Here is a 14,086-nt window from a genome sequence, read left to right on the forward strand (position 1 = left end):
GATTTTTAAATATATTACAAAGCTACTAAATGGGCAAAGAACCTGAATAGTTATTTCTCAAAAGAATGAATATTAATGGCCAACAGATATATGGAAAAGAGTTTACCATGACTAATCATTAGGGAAATGCAAATAAAAATCATATGAGGCCCCACTTCCTATTTGTAAGAACAGTAATTATCAAAAAGACAAAAGACATCAAGAGTTCTTGAGGACATGGATAAAAGGAAACCCTTGTGCACTGTTGGTGTGAATATAAATTGGCACAGCTATTATGGAAAACAATATGGAGATTCCTTAAAAAATTAAAAATAGAACTAATTTTGATCCATCATTCCCACTTCCAGCTATGTATACAAAGGAATTGAAATCCATAACTTGAAGACATATTTGCACTCATTTTTATTGCAGCATTATTCACAATAGACAAGATATGGAAACAACCAATATGTCTGTTGATGCATGAATGGGTAATGTCTTATAAATGTACAATGGGATGTTGTATAGTCTTTACAAAGAAGGAAACTTACCATTTGTGACAAATAAACTGCAAGACATCAGGCTAAGTAAAATAAGCAAGAGACAGAAATAAAAAATACTGCATGCTTTTACGTATCTGTTGAATGTGAAATACTCAAACTTGTAGAAGCAGAGAGTTGAATGTTGGTTGCCAGATGCTGGGGGAGGGAGAAATAGGGAGATGTTGATCATGCAGAGCAAAGCTTCACTTACACAAGATATATTTTTTGAAATATATTGTATAGCAATGTGATTATGGTTAACAATACTGTATCATATACTTAAAATGTGGTAAGAGGGTAGATCTTAAGTGTTCTCACTACAAAAACAATAGTAATTATGTGAATGATGAATATGCAAAATAGCTCAAATATGGCAATTACCAGAATGTACACTAAGATCAAAATATCGAGTTATAAGTGTGACATCAGCATCATGGCAGAGTGAACCCTTCCCTTAGACTCTTCTCTCTAAGATACAATAAAAAAGGCATTCATATACCAATAGAACATTCACACAACACAAAAGATGTCTGAGAGATACAGGTAGCCATATGTCTAAATGTGGACATGTTGGACCCCCTACAGGAAGTGAAAGGAGGTAAGGGGATCTCCTCTCCCTCCTCAAATGGCGGTGACCCAGGGCACAGGACTGCAGGCAACTCTGATAAGTGATGGGGGAGTGGCATCCCTCTGAAAGAACACGTTTGTTCTCCAAATTTCCTCACAGCCTGTGGGAAAGCCCCACAAAGAGGTGACTAAGCTATTGAGGTGGCGTCTTCATCAAGCCTGCACACCAGGACAGCTGATAGGGATGTCAGAGTGATAATGCCCCAGAGATTGGGCAGGTGAAAGAAAGTGCCCCTCCCTCCTGCATAACACTGCCACTCAGCCACTGAGGCAGAGTGCACACATATATGATAGAAAAGCAGCAGCTGTGAGAGAGTGAGCCAGGATCATGGTGGAATGAGAATACACAGCTCTTGACCCCCACCCAATTGTGGCAGTTGGAATCTGTGACCAGATAGTATCAGTATGGTCCTTGAGGGTATTATGCTGAGTGAAATAAGTCAGAGGGAGAAAGTCAAATACCATGCGATCTCACTCATAAGTAGAGGATAAAAACAATGACAAACAAACACACAGCAATGGAGATTGGATTGGTGGTTACCATGGGGGAAGGAAGGAGGGCTAAAAGGGTGATTAGGATCACATTTGAAGGGATGGACTATAATTAGTTTTTGGGTGGTGAGCATGCAGACTTTGAAATATATTATGATGTACATCTTAAAGCTATATATTGTTATAATCCAATGTTACTGCACTTAAAAAAATAATAAAAGATTAAAAAAAGAAAAGGCACAAACACACGCAAACAGTAGGAAAAATATATTAATATTTTATTATAATAAGTATAATTCTAATAATATTTATAAATTATTATATATAATAATCTTTAAATAAAAATAAATATCTTTATATATTATTTAATATATAATGATAGTTACAATACTATTCATGAAGCTTATTTCATCATAGAATCTTCAGCAAAACCTTATCTTTAGAATTACATGCTTCTCTTGAATTTTATATCCTTGTGGAACCTCACCTCATTTTCTATTTTTTACTCCAGACCAGAAGGTAAATGACCACCTAGAAATCAATCCTGGTGGCAGAAAGCTTGTTCAAAGAAATAATAACTGTGAACTATCTGAACATGGGGAAGGAGCTGGAAATACAACTGAAGGAAGCTATTAGAACTCTTAATGATATCGACATAAAAAGACCTTCTCCAAAGCAAATAGTAGTAATGGTGACTAAAGCCGATGACAAACAAAAAATATTATGGGAAGTGAGGCAGAAGAAAACTTGCAAGGGAACCCCTATCAGGCTTGCAGCAAATTTCTCAGTAGAAACATTACAGACTAGGAGAGAGTGGAGTGATATATTCAAAATACTGAAAGACAAAAATTTTCAGCCAACAATGCTGTATCCAGTGAAAATAGCCTCCAGATATGATAGAGAAATAAAAACTTGCCCTGATAAACAAAAAATTAAGGGAGTTCATTGCCACAAGCCTCCCCCTATAAGAAATGCTCAAGAAGTCCCTCATATCTGAAAAAAAAGGAAAGGGGTTACAGAGCCTTTAGCAAGGTGATAAATACATAGAGTAAGAAAATTGTAGCACTCTATCACAACTGGTTAGCAAACACTTAATTATAACATTAAAGATAAAGGGAAGGAAAATATAAAAAACAAATACAACCTCATCATTTTTAACCACAAACTAACAACACAAGATGGAATAAGTTGTGACAATAATAACTTAGAAGAGGAAGAGGAAAGACATGGAATCAGCTAAGCCTAAGGGAAAAAGAGGCTATCAGAAAATAGACTATCTCGTATATGAGATTTTTTTATACAAACTTCATGGTAATCACTAAACAAATAATTAGAATAGAGACACAAATAATAAGCAAAGAGAAAACTAAAAAACCATCATAGAGAACTACAAAAGTGAATACATAGTCTGAACGTTATGGTACGAGAAACAAGGGAAATGCATAAGACATCCAAAATGAGTCATAAAATGCCATAATTAAGCACTCATATATCAATAATAACTCTAAATGTAAATGGATTTAATACCCCAATCAAAAGACACAGAATGCAGTGATGGATTAAAAAGCAAGACCCAACAATATGCTGCATCCAGAAAACACATCTCAGTTCGAAAGGCAACCAGAGGCTCAGAGTGATGGGAGGGAAGATGATACTAATGGCAAATAAAAGAAAGCAAGTGTTGCCATATTTATATCAGACAAAGTAAACTTCAAGGCAAAACAAATAATGAGAGACATAGAGGGGCAGTATACAATGATAAAAGGGACACTCCAGCAAGAAGACATAACACTTAAAAATATATATGCATCGACACAGGAGTACCAAAGTACACAAACCTATCATTAATAAACCTAAAGATACTAACAAGAACACACTAATATTAGGGGCCCCCAACATTCCACTTACATCAATGGATAGATCATCCAGACAGAAAGTCAAAATGGAAATACTGGATTTAAATGATAAACTAGAACTGGTGGACTTATCAGATATATATAGAATACTCCATCCAATAACAGCAGAATACAAATTCTACTCAAGTGCACATGGAACATTCTCAAGGATAGAGCATATGTTGGGAAACAAGGCAAGAATCAATACATTTTAGAATATTGAAATCATATCAAGCACCTTTTCCAACCATAATGCTATGTAACTAGAAATCAACTACAAGAAAAAAGCTGTCCACTTTCCTAGCTTTTTTCTTGTAGTTGATTTATAGTTTGCAGAAAACATTATTGTATATACAGAAAATCCTAAAGAATCCATCAGAAAAATATTAGAAATAATGAAAAAGTAGAGAACGTTTGTAGGTTACAAAATCAATTTACAAAAAACAGGTTGCATTTCTTCACTCTAATAATGAACTAAGAGAAAGAGAATTCAAGAATACAATCCAATTTACAATTGCAGCAAAAAGAATAAAATATCTAGGAATAAATTTAACCAAGGAGGTGTAAGACCTATGCAATGAAAGCTATAAGACATTATTCCATGCACATGGATTGGAATAATAAATATAATTAAAATGTCCATACTACCTAAAGCAATCTACAGATTCAATGTAATCCCTATCAGAATCCCATTGACATTCTTCATGGAAATAGAACAAAGAATCCTAAAACTCATATGAGGCAGCACAAGACTCCAAATAGCTAAAGCAATCCTGAGAAAAACGAACAAAGGCAGAGGTATCACAACCCCTGAATTTAAATATACTACAAGGGTATAGTAATCAGAACAGCATGGTACTGGTACAAAAACAGACACAAGATCAAAGGAACATAATTTAAATCCCAGAAATAAAACCACACATCTACAGAGAACCAATCTTCGACAAAGCTGCTAAGAACATAGCATAAAGATAGGAAAGACTCTTCATTAAATGCTGTTGGAAAAACAGCCACACACAAAAGAATGAAAAGAGACCATTATCTTTCATTATGCACCAAAATTAACTCCAAATGGATCAAAGGCTTGAATGTATGATCTGAAACCATAAAACGCCAGAAGAAAAGATACACAGTAAACTCTTTAACCTTGGTCTTAGAAGGATCTTTTCAAATACCATGTCTACTCAGACAAGGGAAATGGAAGAAAAAATAAACAAGTGGGACTTCATCAGACTAATGAACTTCTGCAAGGAAAAGTAAACCAGGAACAAAATGAAAAGACCACCCACAACTGGGAGAAAATATTTGCAAATCGTACATCTGACAAGGGATTAATCTCCAAAATATATAAAAAAATCTCACATGACTGAAAAACAAAAAAACAACCCAGTGAAAAAATGGGCAGAGGATATAAACAGACATTTTTCCAAAGAAGCTATACAGATAGACAACAGCCACATGAAAAGATGTTCAATATTACTAATCATCAGGGAAATGTGAATCTAAACTACACTAAGATATCAACTTACACCTGTTGCAATGGCTATAGTCACCAAAATAGAAGAACAAATGTTGGAGAGGATGTGGAGAAAAGGGAACCTTCATACACTGCTGGTGGGAATGCAAACCAGTACAGCCGCTATGGAAAACAGCATGGAGATTTCTCAAAAAATTAAAAATAGAAATACCATATGATCCAGCTATATCACTACTAGGTATTTATCCAAATAACTTGAAATCAGCAATTGAAAGAGACTTATGCACCCCCATGTTCATCGCAGTATTCACTATAGCCAAGACATGGAAGCAATCTAAGTGCCTATTGATTGATGATTGGATAAAGAGGATGTGGTATATAAATATACAATGGAATACTACTCAGCCATAAAATAGACAAAATTGTCCTATTTGCAACAACTTAGATGGACCTTGAGGGTATTATGCAAGTGAAATAAGCATGACAGAAAAGGACAAACACCGTATTACTTCACTCATATGTAGAAGATGAATTAACACACAAACAAACAGAAGAGTTTAGTGGTTACCAGAAGGGAAGGGGGTTTGGGGGGTGGGCACAAGGCATGAAGGGGCACATTTATATGGTGACTGACAAAAATAATATACACCTGAAATTTCACAATATTATAAACTATTATGACATCAATTTTAAAAGATCGTTATACACCTAAATATACATAATTTTATTTGTCCATGACATTTCAACAAATCTGGGCAAAAAAAAAAATAAAAACAGCTTTTAGTTTTAAGAACTTTAAAATGGCCACCATTAACTTTATGCTCTCACTGATCTAGCTCTCATACAATCAATATGGTTTTCCAATAAATGTTTAATATTGATAAGAAAACAAAAACTCTTCTGTGACCTGAGTCAACAGGGAAACTACATCACAGCTCCACGTATTGTAATTATGCCGCCTTCATATTACCCTGCTATTCACATGACATTCAACATTCTTAACAACTCAGTTTCAGATAGAGCAATGGGACTCCTACATACTTAGCCTCCAAGTGTAGAGAATATAATTCCCCACTCAAGAATGAATGTTTCTCAAACATGTCTCTCCAGAATACCTGTTTCTAATACAAAGCCTTTCCAGCAATGGAGATAATTAATTCCTGGGAGAGAAAGTAGTAGCTACAAGACAAGTTCTTTGAAGCTTTATGGAAACCTTTTTAAATATCTCTACAGGGAAAGGTGAAAATGTTTTTGCTTTGTTCACCTCTCCAGACCAAGATTCATCATGGGCAGAGTAAACACTTAGAATGTGTTTTCTTCACACTATCTGCCTCTTGCCCTTTGGACCAGAGCCATGTACAGAAGATAATTTCTCCACAGTGTTTCAAGTGAATCCTTTCCAAAGCCAAAACTAGAAAACATGCTTCAAGCAGGTTTTCTATGAATAACTTTTGAGGCTTTAGGCTAGATGGAAAGATTTAGACTCATATGAACACTTTTTTAAACAGGTTTATTGTGATAAATTGATATATCAAAATAAATTGCACATGTTCAATGTATACAATTTCTTAACAAGTATTCATTTGGTAGTTAAGTATCTGAATAGGCTTTTTCCAAGTGTGACATATACTTCATATTGAAAGTTACTCATTACAAGAGGCGGTTAGTTTAAATATGGAATTATTTCTGGACACCCCCAAACGTCATTGAGATCATCTAAGATCACTAAGGTAAGTTTTTCAATAGTGCTGATGCTTATTAAAGATTGCTACTTTCCATACATAGAACTCATTATTTTTCAACATTTTTCAGATATAATAAGAGAGTATTTCATCCTCATCCTAATTCTTCAAAAGATAATTCATAATTATCATTAACCTAATTTGACAGTTGAAAATTTTGAGGCTCATAGAAGTTAAGCAAACTGTAGGACTCAGCTGTCTGATAGAAGATATCATACTTTTCCTATGAGACATATCCTTTAATAACAAGATTAATCATCAGACTAATAGACAAAAAATTGAGTACACTGAACATACACAAAAGACATAAATGTGAATATTAAATGACATAAACCATCAACTGTTTAGTCCAAGCACAAACATGGAGAATACCTCCCAAGATCTACTGCTCTGTATAATATCAATCTCTGTGGATTCTTTGAGAGCAAAGTTGGAGACAATTCTTCCTGAGCTCATTGCATAAAGTGTTTCTCTGTATTATTGATCAAACAGTCGATTCTTCCTATCTCCTAGGTGCATACACAGTCATAAAATGAAAGTTCTATGTGTGCCCCAAATATTGTGGTTTATGTTTCATATCTGTTCCCTCAAATAAATATCAAAGCAGCCTGTGAGGTGGATATTATTATTCTCACTTTATAGATGAGAAAACTAGGAATGTAAGGTGCCAAAGTAATATACCCCAGCAAAGATATTGCAAGTAGAAGAACTAGAATTCTAATCTGATCTTTTTGATTCTTAAACCAATACACTTAACCATTCAGAAAATTGTTTTTAATATCTTTTGGAGTCCATGTTTTGAAGGGAGATGTAAGAAGGAATATCTGGAGATCATGGAGAGGCCAGAATAAAAGGGTTGTTCAATGAAAGCAGTATCACATTTTTCTTAACGTTTTGGAGTTCCAATATGTCAGTGCATGTATGTTGTGTGTGAGCTGATAGAATTTCTCCATATAATCTTGCCTCTGAAGTAGTATTAAAGTAATTATAATTATTATGCTTATAACAAAAAAGGTTACTAGTTCAATATTGTTTATTATAATGTAACAACATAGGGCATATAGGTTAAGCATTTGGAGGGAAAAAATTAACAAGTATAATCTGATCCAATCTTGGTTCTGCCCTTTATTAGCTGCTTGACCTTGGCCAAGATCCTTAACCTCTCTGTGCTTCTATTTCCTAATGTGAAAAATAACTATAAAAATGATAGTGGTAACCATCTGGTAGGTTTGTAGTGAGGATTAAATAAATGTCTGCAAAAACACTTAAAGCACATTAAGTGTTCAGTAAGTTTTAGGTAATATTATCATTGCTACTATAGTTATTATTAGTCTCTGAGATTTCTTCCTCATCTGAAAAATGGATGATGTAATACGAACAACACAGGTTGTTATCATATGAAAAGGGATCATGTGTGCAAACATTTGCTACTATATCATCACTAGCCATCAAACTTTTAAAAGTATATATTATTAGGTATTTTAATATCATTGGATTTAGGAAACATGCATTATGACTACTTTTAAGTAGCTCTTGTTTCCATTCTTTACATTCTTATTACCAATGCCCTGTAACTTCTTATTCAACTATTATAAGTAGTCTGCTACTGCGGTTCCTGTGTCTGCCTTCCACCCCTTTACTGACCCTCAGCCCATTTCATCGAAGGCACACAAAGATCTTTACTAGAATAATATCCAACAATCCCTCTTCTTCAAATTCCTCATCATCCTTCCAATCACATTCTCAATAACCTTCTGTGGTTTCCCATTTCCTACAGATTAAAGGAAAAATTCTGTAGCTTTGCATTTATGGACTTTACATCAATCTTCTACCTCCTTTATAGGCTTGGATGTAAGTGTGTGTGCAATCTACTACTTCAAGTTAGCCTCTTAGTCATCTGGGATGATTAAGTGTGCACAGGTATTCTCCTGCCTATCTGTTAATAAAATTCCTAATGTCTATAACCTTAGCAAAGACTTCCCATTGGAGGCAATTGGAGTAATCTTCCAGAACTCTCTCATAGTCTTTATTTCCAATGCACAAACACACACACACACACACACACACACACACACACAACAGGCTAAAGAATTCAAAACTAAATAAAGTCCAATAATTTATTACATGGTAGAATGGAAAGTTCAATTATTCAAGGTAGCATTAATAAAAATTGTTTTCTTTTCAGGTAATTTAATTAACCATCACATGAAACACATGGAAAATCGGAACAATGTAACAGAGTTTGTTCTACTGGGGTTCACAGAGAATCCAAAGATGCAGAAAATCATCTTTGCTGTGGTTTTTGTCATTTACATCGCCACTGTGATAGGAAATGTCCTCATCATGGTCACCATTACCACCAGCTTATCATTGAGGTCTCCCATGTACTTTTTCCTGGCCTATCTCTCCTTTATTGATGCCTGCTTTCCCTCTGTCAGTATCCCCAAACAGATCATAGACTCACTCCATGAAAAGAAGACCATCCTATTCAATGAATGCATGACCCAAATATTTGGGGAACATTTTTTTGGAGGTGCTGAGAGCATCCTGCTCATTGTGATGGCCTATGACCGCTATGTAGCCATCTGCAAGCCCTTGCACTACACGATTATAATGAATCGGCATGTTTGTGTCCTGCTAGTGGGAGTGGTGTGGGTGGGAGGATTTCTTCATGCAACCATACAGATCCTCTTCATCTTCCGATTACCCTTCTGTGGCCCTAACATCATAGATCACTTTATGTGTGATCTGAATCCTTTGCTTAATCTTGCCTGCACTGATACACACACTCTAGGGCTCTTTGTTGCTGCCAACAGTGGATTCATCTGCCTGTTAAACTTCCTCCTCTTGGTGGTCTCCTATGTGGTCATTCTGCACTCCCTAAGGACCTACAACTTGGAGGCAAGGCGCAAAGCCCTCTCCACCTGTGCCTCCCACATCACAGTGGTCATCTTATTCTTTGTGCCCTGTATATTTGTGTACATGAGACCCTCAGCTACTGTATTGATTGATAAAGCAGTTGCTGTATCCTACAATATCATAACTCCCACGTTAAATCCCTTAATCTATACCTTGAGAAATGCCCAGATGAAAAATGCTATTGGGAAGTTATGTCATAGGAAAGCTATTTCATGTGAGAAATAAATGTGCCTGGAGACCAACATTGATTCAACTGAGGCAAGAGCCAAAAGGACATTGTAGATTATCTCAGTAAGGTACACTTGTGGAATAAAGAAGAAAATTATCAGCTGTGAATCATAGATTCTGCATTGAGTAGAGCAGAAATAGGTACAGGAAAAGAGAGAAAAATATAACCCAAGACCACTCTTTCCATATTTAGAAAATGCTATCAAATTAGACTTTAGATTTATTGCCTTCAACCATGTATATCCTTCTAATAACATTTATTGTAATTGACCAGTAATTTCTGAAGAAATCCAGGTAGGTAAGGAGTGCTATCATCAACATTTTACAGGTGATGAAAATGACAGAAAGGGGAAGGTATTATAACAAATCTATTGGAAAGCCATTAACCAGAATTGACTGATTTCCCAGATCATGTGCTTAACTGCTGTTAACTATCAGACAAAATGATAGAAAGGTCAGTTAATTATACTGTTACCATTAATTGATGCATGGACTGTGATGGACACAAAACATATAATGGTTTAATCTAATACTTTTTCATTAATAACTGTGCTTGTTTTTACATATCACAATTGATTGCCTCATGTTGCCTGTAACATTATGGTATGTAACTACTTTAGGGCTGTAAAACCTTTGACTATTTAACCTCTGAGGGGTAGGTAATGAAGACTATACCATATTTCCAAACTTCCTTGTAAGCTTCAGAATCCTTTTGTATTGCTCATATCAGCCATCTTATGCTGATAACCCATCTGAAATAGTAGTGATTCAAATAAAAAATATTTTGAGGTAAAACAGGAATCTATACTTATTAAATATACAGCCTTCCCTTTAATGTACTTGCCTGTTATGTAATACTACCTTCCACAAGGTAGAAAAATGTCTGGTGCCCAATAAATATTGAATGAATAAATGAAAGTATAAAGGAAAGTGAATAAATTCAATAAATTAAGAGCAAAAAAGTGGTACTGGAGCCAGAGAAATTCTTTTCTACTTTTATCTGATTCATCCCTAAGGAGAATTTTGCCTAGAACCCTTGGGGGAAACACAGTTTGTTTTTACTCTTGCTTAAACTGAGGATGAGAAAGAAATTGAAAACACAATTTTCAGCATATCAGCAAATAGTTTAACTTAATATTCTCCTTGCTCTGAGGATAATTTATTATCTTATTAATATGAGTGGTTTATATTATACTTTTCTGGTAACCAGATTACTTTTTTGGTAACATTTCATTACTGAAAGCTGTTTTTAAAAATAGCTTACTCCATATATGCAGAAAGCAACTTCAGGATAAATATATTCCTTTCACTCCTCCATTCTTCATTCATTATCAACAAATATTTTTGAGCCCAAGGAATGTATCAGGCACATTGATAGCTGCTGAGGCTTCAGTGGTGAATAAAAAGAGACTTAAGTTTTGCCTTCACAGAGCTTAGTATCCATTGAAAAACTCACAGGAGGGAGCAGAAAATTACAACAGTGTTATAAGTGATAAAATAGTGGAACTACAGGGTGCTATGAAACCACACTGGGGTAACAGACAAAAAACACCTGCAGGCTCAGGAAAAGATTCCTACATGAAAAGACATCAAAAATAGGACTGCATGGATTAAAAGAAGTTGGTTGGCAGAGTGAACAGGCATGAGATGGAAGGAGAGTGTCCTAGGAGATGGAATATACAGCAAATTCTAGGAGGTAAAAAAGGGTACACAGAAAACCTAATTAATTTAATATGGCTATGGCTATTAATTCATCCTTTCATGCAAAAATTATGTATTGAATGTCCTACTGTTTCTGAACACTGAGCTTGTAAAGGGGTAAAGGGCAAGACATGAAACTGCAGTGACAAGGATGGGTAAGATCAAAACAGGTTTCATAATTGTGTTAAGTCTCAATACTAAGTACTATGGAAAGAACATTGCAAACATTTTTAACCTAGTGAAAGATTTGAGGTTTTTTTTTAAACAGTTAGATTTGAGTTTTAGAATGATAACTCTAGTTACAGTATGGGAAACGGTTTGCAGGCAACAACACTGATAGGAGAGCAGTTAGGAGGTTACTGTAATGATTTGGGTGTGAAAGTGTGGAGGACTGACCTCTGGTGGTTCTAGTGAAGATGTTGAGTTTGGTGGACACTGCTGTGTCCAGCCCTAATTCCTATCACCAAGAGTGCACCCAGGTCCCCTGCTGTTGTGTGCTTGGGCTGTTAACAGCTCATAGCCTAACCATCCCAGGACCTACCAGTGGCCAATGAATGACTGGAGTGGGAGTAAAAATGCCTGGTCCCCTTGCTTCAAGATGGAACCAGTTCAGTGGTACAATGTATACTCCAGAGCTCCTGTAGCTGCAGGTTAAAACTGGAATCCATTTGTGACCACATCTTTTCTTTCCTTTACAATAGTCAGCTTTATTCAACCCTTTCTACTTACAAATCACTTTCATAAAAATAGCCATCTCAGGGTTTGCATCTAGTGAACCCAAACTAACAGAGAGATAGAGAAGGGTTTAGAAATATTTAGGAGTTATAAACAAAAGAACTTGACAGCAGATGTTAGAGATAGAAAAGTCATGGGTAACATCCAGTTTCTGGTTTAGCTTACTGGATAGATGGAACAGAGAGAAGATTAATCTGTTTTTAATGTGCTGAATGAGATTCAAGTAGCTGTATACAATTGAATATATGTTTCTGATGTTCAGAAAGATGTAGGTCAGAGAAATGTAGGAGCCTTCAGAATATAGATGGCAATTAAAGCCACACAAGTATTACACATTACCAAGGGAGAGTGTGATTTGGTCAACCATGAGCAGACATCAGTGGTCTCTGAAAACATCCCTAGCCATTTTATATCTTTAGGAAAAAACCAAAAAAGATTGACCACCAAAACAGAACTCTAAAAATATCAATTTGTATATTACTAAGAATTCAGTACTAGGATACTAAATCTGTAAAATAAAAACAGGCTATGAGGGAAATAAAAATCAGACTGGCATCAGACTTTTTGTCCACAAAACTAGGAATTGGGATTTAATGGAAAAGTCTTTAATGTTCTTAATGGAAAATAACTGTAACATTTAACTCTATGTCATGCAATATAGAATTCAAATATAAAAATAAAATAAATACATTTTTGGACATGCAAGGACTCAAAAAATGTATTGTTCAACCATTACTAATAAGAAATATATCTTAGTAAAATGCTATCAATCTGAATTCAACACATCCAAAGGATTATACACCAAGACCAATTAGGATTAATTGCTGGGATACAAGATTGGTTAAATATGTAAATCAATGTGATATATACATTAACAGAATGAAAGCTAACCACATTATCATCTTAATAGATACAGGAAAAGCATTTGACTAAGTTCAACACTCTTTCATGATAAAAATTCTCAGCAAAACAGATTTATAAGGAAATTTCTGGGGCTGGCCCCACAGCCAAGTGGTTAAAGTTCCACATGCTCCACTCCAGAGGCCCGGGGTTCACTGCCTCAGATCCCCAGTTTGAATCCTGGGTGTGGACAAATTCCACTCACCAGCCAGGCTGTGGGGGCTCCCACATACGAAAGAGAGGAAGATTTGCACAGATGTTAGCTCAGGGCTACTCTTCCTCAAGCAAAATAGAGGAGGATTGGCAATGGATGTCAGCTCAGGGTCAATCTTCCTCACAAAAAAACGAAAGCAATTTCCTCAATACAATAAAGACCATTTATGAAAAGCCCACAGCTAACAGGATAATCAATTGGGAAAAACTGACAGCTTTTCCTCTAAGATATCAAACAAGGTGAGGAAGTCAACTTTCACCACTTCTATTCAACATAGTACTAGAAGTACTAGCAAGAACAGACAAAAAAAAAAAAAAAGAAGGAAAGAAAAAGCAAGGAAAGAATTAAAATTATCTGCTTGCAGATAACATGACCATAGATGTAGAAAACCCTAAAAACTCTACCCAAAACAAAAATTACTTTTATTTCTTTACGCTAACAATAAACTATATGAAAAAGAAATCAAGACAATAATCCCATTTACAGTAGCATCAAACACAATAAAATATTTAGGAATAAATTTAACCAAGGAAGTGAAATATCTCTACACTGAAAACTATAAGATATCCATGAAAGAAATTGAAAAAGTCACAAATAAATGGAAAGATACTCTGTGTTCATGGATTGGAAGAATT

The 14,086-nt window shown here is 35.2% G+C and overlaps 1 protein-coding gene across 1 annotated transcript; it reads left to right on the forward strand.

The window, feature by feature from the left end:
- The first annotated feature begins 8,968 nt into the window (after positions 1–8,968).
- LOC139040492 (olfactory receptor 4C46-like) lies at positions 8,969–9,898 on the forward strand. Its single transcript, XM_070487270.1, has one exon. It carries the CDS (start codon positions 8,969–8,971, stop codon positions 9,896–9,898), a length of 930 nt encoding a protein of 309 aa, XP_070343371.1.
- Positions 9,899–14,086: the final 4,188 nt, after the last annotated feature.

Source organism: Equus asinus, chromosome 17 (assembly GCF_041296235.1).
Source record: "Equus asinus isolate D_3611 breed Donkey chromosome 17, EquAss-T2T_v2, whole genome shotgun sequence".
Taxonomy (NCBI): Eukaryota; Metazoa; Chordata; class Mammalia; order Perissodactyla; family Equidae; genus Equus; species Equus asinus.